The sequence below is a fragment of the Sebastes umbrosus genome, chromosome 21, assembly GCF_015220745.1.
Source record: "Sebastes umbrosus isolate fSebUmb1 chromosome 21, fSebUmb1.pri, whole genome shotgun sequence".
Lineage (NCBI taxonomy): Eukaryota > Metazoa > Chordata > Actinopteri > Perciformes > Sebastidae > Sebastes > Sebastes umbrosus.
This window is the reverse complement of record NC_051289.1, coordinates 489,966-508,073: the sequence shown is the minus strand read 5'-3', so window position 1 is coordinate 508,073 and position 18,108 is coordinate 489,966. Positions and strand designations below refer to the sequence as shown.

Here is an 18,108-nt window from a genome sequence, read left to right as displayed (position 1 = left end):
ACTGTCATGTCCATTTTCAAAGGTGTCCCTTGACCTCTGACCTCCAGATCAGTGAATGTAAATGGGTTCTATGGGTACCCACGAGTCTCCCCTTTACAGACATGCCCACTTTATGATAATCACATGCAGTTTGGGGCAAGTCATAGTCAAGTCAGCACACTGACACACTGACAGCTGTTGTTGCCTGTTGAGCTGCAGTTTGCCATGTTATGATTGGAGCATATTGTTTATGCTAAATGCAGTACCTGTGAGGGTTTCTGGATCAATATCTGTCATTGATCTGTGTTGTTCATTGATTTACAATAATATATACTGTATATACATACATTTACATAAAGCAGCATATTTGTCCACTCCCATGTTGATAAGAGGATTAAATACTGGACTAATCTCCTTTAAGGTTCATTTAGAACGGATAAGTGGCGTGCTGCTTGTTATGTATGTATGAATCTCTACCAGCTGCTGGTGGAAATGCTGTGGTAAACTTTAATGTCATCTTTGTACAGTTTGTAAGCGTTGGCCGAGACGGTTCAGGACTGCACCCGGCTCACTAAACACTCACCTCGTGCGCCACATAGTCAGGCGGGAGCTTCTCCAGCATCTCTCTGGCGAGTCTCTGGACGCTGGCCTCCCTGGTCTCCCCGGCCCCGCCCCCGCTGTCCTTCGGTTGGATGTTGATGATGGTGCTGAGCGTCTCGTTGGCCAGGTTGGTCTGGTAGGTGATGTCAGCGTTGGGGTGGAGCCCAAATACCTGCAAACAGGAAGCCAAAGGTTTGAAGCCACAGACGTACTGTATATACACGTAGACGCCGCATCGGACGCTTCAGCCTGTTGCAGCGATACGTCAATGTGGGCGCCATATTGGTCCTGGCCTGACTGGCCTGTAACCCTCTACTAGTGAACGTAAAACTGTAATATAATATAATATAATATAATATAATATAATATAAACTAATATAGTGTACTATAATATAATATAATAAAATATAGTATAATAAATATAATAAAATATAATAAAATATAATATAGTATAATATAATATAATATAGTATAATATAGTATAAACTAATATAGTGTACTATAATATAATATAATAAAATATAGTATAATAAATATAATAAAATACAATAAAATATAATATAATATAATATAATATAATATAGTATAATATAATATAATATAATATAATATAATATAATATAATATAATACAATATAATATAGTATAATATAATATAATATAGTATAATATAATATAATATAATATAATATAATATAATATAATATAATATAATATAATACAATATAATATAATATAATATAATATAATACAATATAATATAGTATAATATAATATAATATAGTATGATATAGTATAATATAATATAATGTAAAGTGAAATGTCTTCCTCTGTTGTAGCGATCATACTTTCAGTTTCTAGGCTACCGCTAATACTGCTACTGATATTACTATTATTACTCACTAATAAGAGCAAACTGAATAACAGGCAAAAAGTAGTACATAAATAAATAATGATAACAGTAAATATTAATATAATAATACTAGTTATGATCAGTGATATGATAGTACTAGTTTTTAATAATGACCTAATAATTGATTGAATCCCACCATAACAAAGGACAGACCGCTGATCCAGGAACCAGAAGCAGTGACGTTAACACGTATTTAACAGGTTCTCAGCAAAATCTTTGGGAAAAGTAACTTAACGTTACCGCTGGTAGATCATAAACGTTTGAATATAAAACGACGTGTTGAAATGGGTTGAGTAATGTAAACGTTATAGTGTTTTCTATCCAGAAAAAGCGGTACGACGTACGATCCAGGAGTGAATGCTCTGTCTACATATATACAGTATATATATCTCTGTTGGAAGCTGCTGGTTGGTCTGTGTTTTTAACGCCACGCCGTACCGTGTGAGAGAGCGTGCTCTGACCTCAGGTGAGTCCACCAGCGGCAGGGCCTCGACGTGCTGCAGGACGTCCTGGACCGTCCTCGCCCTGCTGGGGACGCTGTAGCCCTTATAGAAGCAGAACTTGTCGCTGAAGGTGTTCTCGCTGAACCAGACGCGAGTGAAGGTGTTGAGGAGACATTTGTCCAGGTCGTCCGTCACGCGGCCGCCATACTGGACCTCACCTGGACACGAAGACACAGAGACGGGTTAGGGATCGAATGCTAGGGGTAAAAACAGAGCAGAGAGACGCCGACTCAGAGAGGACTGACCCAGCATGTAGCGCAGGCAGCTCCAGTTGACCCCTCTCTTTGAGTCCAGGTCGTCCAGGTGGTTCTGCACAAACTGCATGCTGGAAGTAAAATCTGCCTGGTTGAACTCGTAGGGGATGTTCCAGCCGAGAGGACCGAACTTACGACGCTCCTGACGAGAGGACAACGGAAGAGGAAAAGAGAATAAACGTATTATTTCTAGGGCTGTCAACGTTAACGTGATGACCTCCAGATATATGAATGTGTGAGGGTTTTTGTCCGAAAAAAGGTCCAAAAAAAGGTCAGAAAAAAGTCAGAATTTTTGTCAAAAAAGTCTGAAAATTGTCCGCAAAATATCCAATAAAAAGTAAAAAAAAATCCGAAAAACTCTGAACTTGTTTGAAAAAAAGCCTGAAAAACGTCTGAAAAAATCTGAAAATTGTAAAAAAAAAAATGTCCAAAAAATGAAGATTGTCAAAAAAAAGTCTAAAACAACGTCTGAAAAAATTCTGAAAAAATTTGAAAAAAAAGTCTTAAAGAAATCTGAAAATTGTTAAATACAAATATTAAAAAAAAGTAAAAAAATAGTCAAACAATTGTCAAAAAAGACAAAAAAACATGAAAAAGTCTGAAAAAAATCTGAAAAAAGTCCGAAAAAAGTCTGAGAAAAAGGCGTAAGAAAAGTCTGATCCTGGTATCATAGTAAACTATAAAACCTGATGAATCCATCGGTACCAACCATGTCAGACTAGCTGGTCATGAAGGAGGTTAAATAACGCTCCAAACTTACGCTAAATTTTGGCGGAGAAAAACTGGCATGTCCATTTTCAAAGAGGTCCCTTGACCTCTGACCTCCAGATATGTGAACGTGTGAGGGCTTTTGTCCGAAAAAATGTCAGAATGTCCAATAAAAAGTCTGAAAAACATCAGAAAAAAAGTCAGAAAACTGTCAAAAAAAGTCTGAAAAAAAGTCAGAAAATTGCAAAAAAATGTCTAAAAAAAGTCCCCCAAAAATTTGAAAAAATGTCCGAAAATTAAAAAAAAAAAAAAAAAAGCTCTGGAAAAATCTGAAAATTGTTAAAAAAAAAAAAAAAGTAAAAAGATTGTCAAAAAAAAGTCTGAAAAAATCTGAAAATTGTTAAAAAAATGTCGGAAAAAAAGTCTGAAAAAAAAGTAAAAAACAGTCTGAAAAATATCCGAAACAAAGACGGAAGAAAAGTCCGATCTTGGTATCATAGTAAAATATAAAACCTGATGAATCCATCGGTACCAACCATGTCAGATTAGCTTGTAGTGAAGGAGGTTAAATAACGCTCTGAACTTGACCTCTGACCTCCAGATCAGTGAATGTAAATGGGTTCTATGGGTACCCACGAGTCTCCCCTTTACAGACATGCCCACTTTATGATCATCACATGCAGTTTGAGATTGCCATGTTATGATTGGAGCATATTGTTTTATGCTAAATGCAGAACCTGTGAGGGTTTCTGGATCAATATTTGTCATTGATTTGTGTTGTTAATTGATTTACAATAATAAATATATACAGACATTTACATAAAGCAGCATATTAGTCCACTCCCATGTTGATAAGAGGACTAAATACTGGACTAATCTCCCTTTAAGGTTCATTTAGAACAGATAAAACAGTGTGATTAACCCTGATTAAATATTTTAATCGATTGTTATTTCCAAATCAGCGTGCAGGAGGTCATTCACCTCACTGAGATTCATCTTGCAGAAGCTTTCTGTGGTGAATATCTGAATGTGTCCATCATCATTCTAATGAGTGGTGATTTAAGATGAGCAGAGCGGCTGGTCGTGGTAGAAAGGTGATGTCATGTGGACAGACCTGTACGGTGGTGTGCAGGAAGGCCACGGCGTACAGCAGAGGTTTCCATTGAGGCAGGTTGCTGATCTCCAGCTGGTCCTGAGTGACACCACTGAAAGTCCTCTTCAGACCAGCTTTCATCCCTGATGGAGACGCAAAGCAACAACACATCTCTCCTGTAAATACATTATGAACAGCTGGATTCATTTCATTAATCAATTACTATTCAATCAATCAATTAGCCAAGATAAACAGTAAACGCTGCTAGAAACCTGATGTATGACCAAATAGATCTATCAACCCTCTGAGACCCACGATCTGTTTTAGTCTTCTTTAGGGGGTCCAGGGGATCTTTAGGGGGGTAAAGAGGGTCTTAAGCTGAGGGTCAAGTTGTTCTAGTCATAAATCAGAAATGTGTCGGACAACAAAAGTCCGACACATGACACACGAAAAATGTCCAAAAAAAGTAAAAGTATTTTTTTTTTTTTTAAATGTCCAAAAATATCTGACAAAATGTCTGAATACAGTAAAAATAATGTCAGAAAAATGTACACCATCCTCTGAATGCTCTAGGTCTCTAGTTTGATCCATCCATCCTCTGAATGCTCTAGGTCTCTAGTTTGATCCATCCATCCTCTGAATGCTCTAGGTCTCTAGTTTGATCCATCCTCTGAATGCTCTAGGTCTCTAGTTTGATCCATCCATCCTCTGAATGCTCTAGGTCTCTAGTTTGATCCATCCTCTGAATGCTCTAGGTCTCTAGTTTGATCCATCCATCCTCTGAATGCTCTAGGTCTCTAGTTTGTGGCTGTAAAGTCTCATGAGGCTGTGATTATCCTAGAGGTCACCACAGTCTCAGAGGGTTCAGGATGTAAGCTGAGGATGAAGAACCGGGTTCACTGAACTAGATCTGGATCTTACCAAGCGGAGGTTCGTTGGTGAACTTGATGGCGGACTGAAGGAAGGTGATGGGGAACCTGCACACAAACAAAATGAAGCTATAGATGACTCAGCATGAACTTTACATTAGATCTCCACTACTGGTGTTCTCTGTTCTGGTGTAATGAGCACCGCTCTAGAGGACGCCGGCAGGGTGTCGTCTGCTCTTCATCATGTACCTGGGATGCACGTCGGTCGTCAGCCACACCCGGAAACCTTTGTGCACGCTCTCTGGCGTCGCCGCGGTGACCGTCTCCAGCAGCTCATCCAGGAAGTCCAGTCCCAGGTGGCAGTTCTGGAGGAGGAGCCAGCCGCCGTCCGTCATGCTGTTGGCCAAAAGCCTGCGAGCGTGAACCTCCTGGCCCTGCCCCATGGAGATGGGACGGCACGGCGCCCCCTGAGGGAACGAAAGAGTTACGGTGTTACGCCGCAGGAAACGAGAGAGCGCGCCGGTGTTACACCGCAGGTAACTTCATTCATCCATCCCATCCCTTCACCTTGCTCTTGGCCAGTCTCTCGATGTTTTCAGTCGGATCAGAGCCCATCGACAGCAGACAGACCATCGGCGTCCTGTTGTCACTCTCGGCCAACATGGCGTCCAGGTCCAGAACCAAACCTTCAGCATACTGCTGACCCAGAGAGTCCGAGATGTAGCGCCGCGCCTGGTCAGCACACACATACACACTGACTTCATTCTCATTGCCAGAGAGTGCCAGTGTTACGCCGCCGGTAACGAGAGAGAGCCGGTGTTACGCCGCCGGTAACGAGAGAGAGCCGGTGTTACACCGCCGGTAACGAGAGAGAGCCGGTGTTACACCGCAGGGAACGAGAGAGAGCCGGTGTTACGCCGCAGGGAACGAGAGAGAGCCGGTGTTACGCCGCAGGGAACGAGAGAGAGCCGGTGTTACGCCGCCGGTAACGAGAGAGAGCCGGTGTTACGCCGCCGGTAACGAGAGAGAGCCGGTGTTACGCCGCCGGTAACGAGAGAGAGCCGGTGTTACGCCGCAGGGAACGAGAGAGAGCCGGTGTTACGCCGCAGGGAACGAGAGAGAGCCGGTGTTACGCCGCCGGTAACGAGAGAGAGCCGGTGTTACGCCGCAGGGAACGAGAGAGAGCCGGTGTTACGCCGCAGGGAACGAGAGAGAGCCGGTGTTACGCCGCCGGTAACGAGAGAGAGCCGGTGTTACGCCGCCGGTAACGAGAGAGAGCCGGTGTTACGCCGCCGGTAACGAGAGAGAGCCGGTGTTACGCCGCCGGTAACGAGAGAGAGCCGGTGTTACGCCGCAGGGAACGAGAGAGAGCCGGTGTTACACCGCCGGTAACGAGAGAGAGCCGGTGTTACACCGCCGGTAACGAGAGAGAGCCGGTGTTACACCGTACGGAACGAGAGAGAGCCGGTGTTACTCCGCCGGTAACGAGAGAGCGCCGGTGTTACACCGCAGGGAACGAGAGAGAGCCGGTGTTACTCCGCCGGTAACGAGAGAGAGCCGGTGTTACACCGCCGGTAACGAGAGAGAGCCGGTGTTACACCGCCGGTAACGAGAGAGAGCCGGTGTTACACCGTAGGGAACGAGAGAGAGCCGGTGTTACTCCGCCGGTAACGAGAGAGCGCCGGTGTTACACCGCAGGGAACGAGAGAGAGCCGGTGTTACACCGCCGGTAACGAGAGAGAGCCGGTGTTACACCGCCGGTAACGAGAGAGAGCCGGTGTTACACCGTACGGAACGAGAGAGAGATGTCCTGCAGTGTTCAGCAGTCTGACCTGAGCGGTGGTTCGGTCGGGGCACCAGCTCCGGATGAGCAGAAGCTTCCGGAAGGTGTCGAGCTTTTCCTCGTACCCATCAGGCAGCGTGGCATCCTCTGGCGTCGGATGGTCGAACCACGTCCTCCAGGCACGCTCGTTCTGACTCACCTGGACACAAGAAAACATCACCTCTGTCAGGTCTGTGTGTTCCAGCTTTACCTGCTCCGGTGTAAATGGATTTGGATTCTACCTGGGTCAGGATCTGGCTGAACGGCGGCAGGCCGCACAGCTGCACCAGGTTGAGCCAGGTCTGATCCAGGATCCAGCGCCGTGGTTTGGATTCTACAGAGTTCAGATCCAGAGAGGCTCCACCTGCACACACAAACAGAAGAAGGATGAGGAGGAGGAGGAGGAGGAGGAGAAGAAGGAGAAGGAAGAGGAGGAGGAGGAGGAGGAGAAGAAGGAGAAGGAAGAGGAGAAGGAGGAGGAGGAGGGGGAGGAGGATGAGGAGGAGGATGAGGAGGAGGAGGAGAAGAAGGAGAAGGAAGAGGAGGAGGAGGAAGAGCAGGAGGAGGAGAAGAAGTAGGAGGAGGAGGAGGAGAAGGAGGAGGAAGAGGAAGGGTGTGTGACCTTTGACGAAGGTGAGCACCTCGGGGTGCGAGATGTTTCTGGCCTGCAGGTCGATCTTCAGAGCCAACAGCAGCGTGAACAGCAGCTTGTGTTCCTCATACAGACTCCTGGCTGTGTAGCAGAACACCTGAGGGAGGGACAGACCGGCACAGACGCAGGTTAGAGTCACCTCAACAGGTAAACATCTCTAGGTTAGATCATGTCTTTTACTGATGGATGATTAAAGGTGTTCCTCCTCCTCCTCCTCCTCCTCCTCATCCTCCTCCTCTTCCTTCTCCTTCTTCTCCTCCTCCTCGTCTTGAGATAACTTCTGTTGTGATTTGACGCTATACAAAAATAAATTGATTTGATTTGATTTGAAAGGTGACGTCGTCAGTGAACAGCACCTGGTAGGTGAGGAAGTTGATGATGTTGCTGATGCGTTTGGAGGTGAGCTGCGACTTGGCGGAGTTCTGCATGGACGAGTCGAAGAGGCCCAGGAACTGGCGCAGAGACGTCTGGTACATGATGTTGACCAGCGACATCTCCACGATGAGGAAGTAGAGGATGCTCCCCCTGGTGGCCACCGGCCGGTACTCCTCCCTGGCCTGGTTGATCTTCACCTCCGTCTCCGCCGCGACCGACAGCTTCTCGCTCACCTGGAACATTGTTTGGTGTCCTTCAGTCAGAGGGGTTTTTATTATTTTGAAGCAGTGCATTGTGAGTATGAACACAGACGGAGAGGCACCTCCTGAGCGGTGGTCTTGGTGACCCTCAGAACCTCGATCAGAGACTGGTCCTCCACTAAGGACCCCTGGGTGCTGGTCAGCCGGAACAGCAGACTGTCCTCCAGCTCCTGCATCTTCCTCTTGTTGGACGTCACCTCCTCTAAGAGCTTTACTCGCTCCGCCTCCAGCTCCTGGTGGGACCCACGCGGTGGACGGGTCAGATTCATCATTAGAAGCATTGTGATTTATATATCTATATATATTTATATAACCTGTTTCTCCAGCAGTATGACCCGTCCCAGCAGCTGGTCCTCCAGGCCTCGTTGGGTTACGGTGAAGTCGACCACGGCCGTCCTGGCGCTGACCTCGGGGCTGTAGGCCGGGTTGGCCAGCTTGGTGGTGATGTAGAGCGTGAAGCCCTTCATCACATCCACCTCCTTATCTCCTACCTTCACCTGCACAATTATATATAATTATTATATATTATTATTATTTATTAATATATATTATTCTATATTATTATTATTATATTATTATATTATTATTATATATTAATATATATTATTATATATTATTATTATTTATTAATATATATATTATTATATATTATTATTATTATATTATTATTATATATTAATATATATTATTATATATTATTAATATTTATTTATATGATAGATAACGGTAGAAACAGGTAGATGTCCTACTTTATAAGTTGATCCAGACTTGATGTAGTTTTTGTCCAGTATGTTGTCCAGGACGGGGTCCAGGTCCTCCCCTACGTCCTCCAGCAGCATGGGGCGCCCCAGAGACAGACAGTCCTCCAGGTGAGAACGGAAATATTTATGGTTCAGAGACGTCACCTTGGGGACGAAGACAGACGAAGATGTGTTTTGACTTCCTGTGTCTTTGTCTTGATTCTCTACTCGTCTCACCGTCACCGTGGAGACACCGGCGTTGTGGCCTCACCTGCAGCTGCTGGTCTCGCTCTCTGTTCTGGATCCAGGTCTTGCCCTGGCCCTGGGGGTCTATCAGCAGCGGGTAGCGGGACGCCTTCGTCACCACGATGCCGTTCTGGACAGACAGGTCGTCGCTGGGTAAACCCTGCAGCGTCCACTCGCTCACCGTGGTGTTGTCCACCAGCAGACCAATCACGTTCAAGTCCTGAAGAGAGTCCAGAGAGTTAGTAGATAGTTAGTGGATAGAGGGATGGATGGATGGAGGGAGGGATGGATGGATGGATGGATGGATGGATGGATGGATGGATGGATGGATGGATGGATAGAGGGATGGATGGATGGATGGATAAATGGATGGAGGGATGGAGGGATAGATGGATGGATGGATGGATGGATGGATGGATAAATGGATGGAGGGATGGAGGGATAGATGGAGGGATGGATGGAGGGATGGATGGATAGATGGATGGATGGAGGGATAGATGGATGGAGGGATGGATGGATAGATGGATGGATGGATGGATGATAGATGGATGGATGGAGGGATAGATGGATGGATGATAGATGGATGGATGGAGGGATAGATGGAGGGATGGAGGGATGATAGATGGATGGATAGATGGATGGATGGATGGATGATAGATGGATGGATGGAGGGATAGATGGAGGGATGGAGGGATAGATAGATGGATAGATAGATGGATGGATAGATGTCTTACAGGACTGAAGGGGATGAGCTTGTCCTCCATCTCTTTCTTCCACAGCTCCAGCAGCAGGCTGCGGTACTCCTGGTTGAAGGGACCGGCGTAGGACAGGAAGCCCGCGGACAGGAGGACGTCCCCCACCAGGTGCTGGATCTGAGTCTGGAACCCGGCGCTGCTGTCCGTCCACCGGACCTGAAACACATCAAGACCAGGACAGAGAGAGAGGGATGAGAGAGGGAGGGAGGGATGGATGGATGGATGGAGGGATGGAGGGATGGAGGGATGGAGGGATGGATGGATGGGTAAGAGGCTGACCTTCTCTCCTCCCAGCCCGTCGATCAGAGCCGTGGCGTTGGACATCTTGCGGCGGCAGGCCTGGGCGTCGTCCTCCAGGTCCTGCTTCTCCTTCATGGCGGCGTCGTAAAGCGCCTAAAGTTCAGACCAGATCACTTATTTATACGTTAAAATAGATTATTAGTTATTAAATTAGATGGATAAAACTACAACGACGTATTCGATTATTAGAAATAATTACGGCTCCTGGAGGACGGGGGGGGAGGGGGGGGGTGATATTGAGAGGAGAAACAAAAATACTTCCGAGATTAAAATCGCTAATTTGCAAGAATCTTTTTTTTTTTATATTCTCCGAGATTAAAGTTGTAAATATGCAAGAAAAAAACCTTGGATATTCTCCGAGATTAGGGCCTGAAATTTACGAGAAAAAAACATCAGAAAAATGTTATTATATTTTGCAACAGGATTGCATAATAAGGAAATACTTTAGCCCAGAATCACCAGACTATCTTCAGCATCCGGACGTTGAAGAGGCTTCATTGTGAACTGGTTCCATTCAGAAGAAAACAACGTACTGGTTGGAGGGTTTTTTCTCGTAAAAAATTACAAATTACAAAGTTTTCTTCTGGGAATGTTATATATTTTTTTTACCTACAATAGCCCTCGCACGCCGTCGTATTAAACACCGACATTAATGCAGGAAGAAAATAGGAACGCATGGCGCTGCGATGATAAAGAAGAAGCTGAAATAGCTTTAAAAACAACTTTGAAAAAAACAGCAAAACTCAAATCCAGCAGCGGTTTGACGGTTTAGATCGAACCAACAGACGACAGGTGGACGTCTTAATTCATCTGTTGCACGAAGCTGTCTTGACCACCTGAAGGGGGACTAGCTTTCTATGAATTCTGGGTAAATTAAGACCTTTTACACGCTAATAAACAACATCAAACTGCTCCACTTCAATCAGAAAAGGTTTGTCTTCTGGAAGAATTCAACAGTTCAACATTTTACACTGTTAGAAAACCACACATTATGAGCCATGCTTCCTCTTTCTTCATCTGCAGTCTTCAGGTGTTTGTTACTGATAAAGAAGTCCGTCTGTATTTTAATGAAACCTGCCTGAGACGAATCACAGCCGACGTCAGACTGGCCGACTGGCCGACCTCTACGGACCAGAATGTCTTCGTTTAGAATCAAAGACGACGGATTAGAGGAACTAAAGGCAGATCGTATAAATGTGTGTGTGTGTTGGTTACCTGCACGGCGTCCAGCTCCTGCTGTTTGGCGTCCAACTGTTCTTGAGCATTAGCGAGTTCGGTCTGAGCGACCACCAGACGAGCCTCCTGCAGGGCCAGGTTAGCCTGCACACACACACGCACACACGCACACACACACACACACACACACACACACACACACACACACACACACACACGCACACACGCACACGCACACACACACACACACACACACACACACACACACACGCACACACACACACACACACACACACACATAAGTAGAAGGTCAACATTTACTGGGCTCTTCCACGCTCCACCCGAACACCACCGAGCTTCATGAGCACCGGGCCGGTAGTGTTCCTGTAATCCTGCTGGTAAAACCCATCGAACATCCTCCTCTGTGTCGGTACCTTCAGAGGAAGCACCTCCTTGTTGATGGAGAAGAAGTCGGCCATGGCCTGAGTCCAGGAGCAGAGTCCCGCCACGTTGCCGCAGATCCTCTTGGCTGACTCCAGGTTGTAGTCGTCCATGTCCAGGTAGGGAGCGAGCAGCTCCACCACCTCCTCTGTGATGGAGTCCTGCAGCACAAACACACAGTACAGCGGGAGGAGGAGGAGGAGGAAGAGGAGGAGGAGGAGGAAGAGGATCGTTATACTCTGGTCGTACATTTACAAGAAAAAATTAGATATTCTCTGAGATTACATTTTAAAATTTACAAGAAAAACTCACAAATTTACGAGGAAAAAAAACTTGAATATTCACTGAGGTTATACAGACAAAAATCAGAAAAATTGTTTGTTTTTAAATTATTAGAAATAATAACGAAGCCAGGGGAGGAGGGTCATATCATATTCAGTGGGGGAAAACGGAATTTCTGAGATTAAAGTTTTAAATTTACCAGAAAGAACTCACAAGTTTATAAGAAAAAAACTTGAATATTTACTTAGAATAAAATTGTAAATTTACCAGAAAAATTCACATATTTACAAAAAAAAAAGAATATTATCTGAGATTAAATTTCTAAATTTACCAGATAAAGAAATCACACATTTTTGAGAAAAAACTTGAATATTCCCTAAGAATAAATTTGCAAATTTACGAGAAAAAAATGACATATTTAGGAGAATAACATATTTCATTCTCTGAGATTATAAAGTCATGGATTTACGAGACAGAAATGAATTGTTTTTAAATGAGCAGGATCAAAGTAGTGACGCTACGAGTGTTGTGTGAGACTCTGTGGCTCCGTGAGTCAGACTTCAGGACTCGACAACAGAACAGATGATGTGTTAAAGACGGAGATGTTAGTGGAGCAGCTGAGGGCTCACATCAACACACACGCACGTGCACGCACACGCACACGCATACACACACACACACACACACACACACACACACACACAAACAGTTGAGGGTTTTTCCAGCTCCTCTGATCCTCAGCTTAGCAGGTATGTCAATAAAAGCAGGTGATGGCCGTGGAGAGAAGATGAGAAGGGAGTTTCCCTCAGTCAGTGTGTGTGTGTGTGTGTGTGTGTGTGTGTGTGTGTAACACTGATTGATGTGTGTGTGTGTGTGTGTGTGCAACACTGATAGATGTGTGTGTGTGTGTGTGTGTGTGTGTGTGTGTGTGTTCTTCTGTGTTTGATGGAACCAGTCTGAGTTTTAGACCTGGACTGTGAGTCACGTTTTGTCGACTCGTCACTTCAACACGTCACATTATTATTTAATACATTGTTATTATTATTAAAATATCCTTTTAAAGGAACTGTACGTAACAATTTACATGTACAGGTTGTAACGTAACTTTTAACAGCCTCTAGTCTGATTTCTATGGAAGGAAATAGTTTAATTTTCACATATTTTACTGTAATTTTTAATATTTCAAATATTTATTTTACTATTTTTTCGTACATTTTCCTAATAATTTCTCGACATTTTTCGGATATTTTTCACATATTTCCGAATGTTTTTTTTTCATGCTTTTAGGCTCTTCACAAATAGATGCTATTTTGTTTAGTTTTCACATATTTTACTCATATATTTCTGACATTTTTTAGATATTTTTTTGACATATTTCTGAATGTTTTTTTTTCATGCTTTTAGCCTCTTTACAAATAGATGTTTTTTTTTAGTTTTAGTGTAGTTAGTTATTAATAACAGGGGTTCTCTGAGAGTTACATATACTACCTTTAGGGTTCGAGAGAAGGAGCTACAGTAGATAATATAAATATAGTGCTCATATAAAGTATCATGAATGCAGCAGGCCACTTATTGTGAGTCAGAAAAGTCATTTTTATTTATTAATTAGATTATGTTTTATTAACATAAGCTGCTGTAACTGTTAGTATGGTTAACTAATGAGAATTATGAATTCTGCCGTCATATACGAAACTAAAACTGTGTTATGAATCATTGTTATTAGTACATTGTTAATCTTTAATGAACTACTTTAATGGACTGACAGCCGTTCTGATAAACACAAACCTTGCTGAAGTGGAGCAGCATGCTGAGGAAGGAAGAGTTCTGCATCAGCTTCATGGCCTCGGCCCACGAAGGTCGCGGACAAGGTCGCTCGGGGTCGGCGGTCACCGTGTCGATCTGAGGGAAAAACAAGCAAAGGAGAAACCGTGAGATCGACGGTAACGTGTCGCCGCCGTCACCTGAGTGAGTATTTCAAACCGGGGCGAGACTCGGCGACCTTCCTCTGGAACAGCAGCAGGACGACGTCCATGATCCTCATGATGAGATGAGGAGGCTTCTGCAGCTTCCTCACCGTGGCGATGTCGGCCGGTTTGATGGTCTGAACGGACACAGAGAGAAACCAGTCAGCAGTGACCTGCGCTAGATTCTCATCCACAGTGTGAATAGACATACAACAACAACATATAGAGTATCAGAGCCACACTGAAGAATAATACGTAAACCTGAGATCACAAGAATAAAGTCATAATATTAAGAGAATAAAGTGATAATATTCTAAAGTAGTAATGTTACGTGTTATTTTAGAGGGTAAATAGTGTGAAAATGAGGAACGTGGAGCATCTTGTGAAGTTCTGCTTTAGTTTCGGTTTATTCTGAAGAAAGAATCACACGAACCTGATGAAGAAATGACTCTTTAGAGGAGGAAGACATGACTTTTATTATCCTAAAGTTATGATTTTTTTCTTGTAATATGACGAGATAATCTAATGTAATTTCTGACCTGCAGTGCAGCCTCAGCAGCCTCCAGCGCCGGCTTAGCAGCCTTCAGTTTGGACTCCGCTGCTGTTTTATCGACTTCGATCTCGTCGACGATGAGCTGAGCTTTATCCTTCACCTTCTGCACCTGCTGCTTCACCTGAACAGACAGATTCAAGCTGGAAGCTCAAGAATCATCTCATTAAGCTTTCCCACTCCACCCCTCTAGACCCGTTTTAGTCTTTCCTGGAGTTTTAGGAAGCAACACCACGTTTCGGTAAAAGTTCTGTTTCCTGTCGTTTCTGACCTTTTCAGCGGCCTGAGCTTTCGCCGTGACTTCCTGCAGGACTTCCTCTGCCCGCTGGGAGGCGACGGCGAGCTCCTGCTCCTTCAGCACCAGCTCCTCGGAGAGCTGAGACACCGACTGCTCCGCCTCCATCAGTTTACACAGACCTGCAGGAGACAGCAGCAGCACAGTCCATGAAGGGAACGAGCTGAATCATTCACTTCTAGTGACTCTTACTTTGTAAAATCTCTAAATGAATCCAGTTAAAATGTTTGATTTCCAGCATGTCTGTAGTCAGAGACGTCCTGAAGTCAGATAGATCAGGATCATTGTCAGGAAGTATTGATTATCCAGAAACCCAGAAATATAAAGAATAAAGACATTTCCCTCACACATTAGTGTTTTAATTTATAATGTTTTATACTTCTGGTGAATATAATCCATCAATCTGATTTCCATAGATGTATTTAGTATCTACAGTTCCCTTTGTTAACACCTTATTTTGAAAAGCGGACGTAGTCCCCCGTGTCTACTTCCTGTAACTTCTCCAAGGTGGTCTCTAGCTCTCCCGTCAGCTCCGTTCTCTTTATCCATCCATGGTCAGCTCCATCGGGGCCGTTTCAATGCAGAGAACACAAATGTCAGTATCTGGGTACCATATTGTAACCACCATACCATAACGTTACTGCCGTACCATAACGTTACCGCCGTACCATAACGTTACCTCCATACCATAACGTTACCTCCATACCATAACGTTACCACCATACCATAACTTTACCTCCATACCATAACGTTACCTCCATACCATAACGTTACCTCCATACCATAACGTTACCTCCATACCATAACGTTACCACCATACCATAATGTTACCTCCCTACCATAACGTTACCTCCATACCATAACGTTACCACCATACCATAACGTTACCACCATAACGTTACCTCCATACCATAACGTTACCTCCATACCATAACTTTACCACCATACCATAACGTTACCACCATACCATAACGTTACCACCATACCATAACGTTACCACCATAACGTTACCTCCATACCATAACGTTACCTCCATACCATAACGTTACCACCATACCATAACGTTACCACCATACCATAACGTTACCACCATAACATTACCTCCATACCATAACGTTACCTCCATACCATAACGTTACCTCCATACCATAACGTTACCTCCATACCATAACGTTACCACCATACCATAACGTTACCTCCCTACCATAACGTTACCTCCATACCATAACGTTACCACCATACCATAACGTTACCACCATAACGTTACCTCCATACCATAACGTTACCACCATACCATAACGTTACCTCCATACCATAACGTTACCACCATAACGTTACCTCCATACCATAACGTTACCACCATACCATAACGTTACCTCCATACCATAACGTTACCACCATACCATAACGTTACCACCATACCATAACGTTACCTCCATACCATAACGTTACCTCCATACCATAACGTTACCACCATACCATAACGTTACCTCCATACCATAACGTTACCACCATACCATAACGTTACCACCATACCATAACGTTACCTCCATACCATAACGTTACCTCCATACCATAACGTTACCACCATACCATAACGTTACCACCATACCATAACGTTACCACCATAACATTACCTCCATACCATAACGTTACCTCCATACCATAACGTTACCTCCATACCATAACGTTACCTCCATACCATAACGTTACCTCCATACCATAACGTTACCACCATACCATAACGTTACCTCCCTACCATAACGTTACCTCCATACCATAACGTTACCACCATACCATAACGTTACCACCATAACGTTACCTCCATACCATAACGTTACCACCATACCATAACGTTACCTCCATACCATAACGTTACCACCATAACGTTACCTCCATACCATAACGTTACCACCATACCATAACGTTACCTCCATACCATAACGTTACCACCATACCATAACGTTACCACCATACCATAACGTTACCTCCATACCATAACGTTACCTCCATACCATAACGTTACCACCATACCATAACGTTACCACCATACCATAACGTTACCTCCATACCATAACGTTACCACCAAAACAATTATTCGATTCTCAAAATTGTTGCTGATTCATGTCGTGTTGACTGACTAGATGACTGACTAATCGTTGCAGCTTTTATTGTGTAGAACAGAGAGCAGCACCGTGAACCTGTCTGAGGAGGTACCCGGCCTCACCTGTCTTCATGCGCTCCGCCAGCGTGCCGACGTGAGCGATCTGCTCGCCGTAGATGATCTTGTAGCTGTCGATGAAGGACAAGTAGGATTTGGGCGTCACAAAGGTTTGGCGGCGGAAGCGCTCAAAATACTCGGCGCACTTCTCTGCCACCAGGTCCTGCAGGGGGTTAGAGGTCATGTGATCAGTCAGCTGAACACGCCGCCGACGATGACGACGATGACGATGAATACAGATCACACAGTGAGCGCTACCTGGAAGGTTCCCATGGTAACCACCACGCTCTGCTTCACATCCTCCGAGCAGCGGAGGTCCTGGTGCTGAGACAGGAAGTGATGCGACACGGCCACCAGAGCGTCCCGAGGCCAGCGCTGAAACCAGTCCACCGTGCAGCCCGAGATCAGGCCCGGGAACTACTCAGGTCAAAGGTCAAAGGTCAAAGGTCAGTGATGAGGCTAACAGATAATGCTAGAGATGGGACTAGAGAACCGGTTCCCACTAGTTCCTAGTTGTTGGATTCCTCGGCATCCTCCTGGTGAATAAAGCTACTGGTGAATAAAGCTACTGGTGAATAAAGCTACTGATGAATAAAGCTACTGGTGAATGAAGCTACTGGTGAATAAAGCTACTGGTGAATAAAGCTACTGGTGAATAAAGCTACTGGTGAATAAAGCTACTGATGAATAAAGCTACTGGTGAATGAAGCTGCTGATGAATAAAGCTACTGGTGAATAAAGCTACTGATGAATAAAGCTACTGGTGAATAAAGCTGCTGATGAATAAAGCTACTGGTGAATAAAGCTTCTGATGAATAAAGCTACTGGTGAATAAAGCTACTGGTGAATAAAGCTTCTGGTGAATAAAGCTACTGGTGAATAAAGCTACTGGTGAATAAAGCTACTGGTGAATAAAACTTCTGGTGAATAAAGCTACTGGTGAATAAAGCTACTGGTGAATAAAGCTTCTGGTGAATAAAGCTACTGGTGAATAAAGCTACTGATGAATAAAGCTACTGGTGAATAAAGCTACTGGTGAATAAAGCTACTGGTGAATAAAGCTACTGGTGAATAAAGCTACTGATGAATAAAGCTACTGGTGAATAAAGC

General features: G+C 44.2%; 2 protein-coding genes across 2 annotated transcripts in view; both read right to left on the bottom strand.

The window, feature by feature from the left end:
* Positions 1-18,108, bottom strand: part of LOC119480982 (NACHT, LRR and PYD domains-containing protein 12-like) — a 705,305-nt gene that overhangs the window by 586,841 nt on the left and 100,356 nt on the right. The window lies entirely within an intron of this gene.
* Positions 1-18,108, bottom strand: part of dnah5l (dynein, axonemal, heavy chain 5 like) — a 76,581-nt gene that overhangs the window by 4,245 nt on the left and 54,228 nt on the right. Inside the window, exons 70-94 of the mRNA XM_037757683.1 lie at positions 17,257-17,415; positions 17,005-17,161; positions 14,754-14,899; positions 14,472-14,606; positions 13,968-14,069; positions 13,754-13,867; positions 11,680-11,847; positions 11,285-11,389; positions 10,049-10,162; positions 9,749-9,925; positions 9,040-9,234; positions 8,778-8,933; positions 8,343-8,525; positions 8,091-8,261; positions 7,750-8,001; positions 7,364-7,490; positions 6,984-7,105; positions 6,752-6,901; positions 5,487-5,651; positions 5,169-5,386; positions 4,972-5,027; positions 4,072-4,193; positions 2,241-2,391; positions 1,954-2,153; positions 563-751 (exon numbers count right to left, since the gene is read on the bottom strand). Coding sequence (XP_037613611.1) covers positions 563-751; positions 1,954-2,153; positions 2,241-2,391; positions 4,072-4,193; positions 4,972-5,027; positions 5,169-5,386; positions 5,487-5,651; positions 6,752-6,901; positions 6,984-7,105; positions 7,364-7,490; positions 7,750-8,001; positions 8,091-8,261; positions 8,343-8,525; positions 8,778-8,933; positions 9,040-9,234; positions 9,749-9,925; positions 10,049-10,162; positions 11,285-11,389; positions 11,680-11,847; positions 13,754-13,867; positions 13,968-14,069; positions 14,472-14,606; positions 14,754-14,899; positions 17,005-17,161; positions 17,257-17,415 — 3,834 coding nt within the window. The remainder of the gene's footprint in view (positions 1-562; positions 752-1,953; positions 2,154-2,240; positions 2,392-4,071; positions 4,194-4,971; positions 5,028-5,168; positions 5,387-5,486; positions 5,652-6,751; positions 6,902-6,983; positions 7,106-7,363; positions 7,491-7,749; positions 8,002-8,090; positions 8,262-8,342; positions 8,526-8,777; positions 8,934-9,039; positions 9,235-9,748; positions 9,926-10,048; positions 10,163-11,284; positions 11,390-11,679; positions 11,848-13,753; positions 13,868-13,967; positions 14,070-14,471; positions 14,607-14,753; positions 14,900-17,004; positions 17,162-17,256; positions 17,416-18,108) is intronic.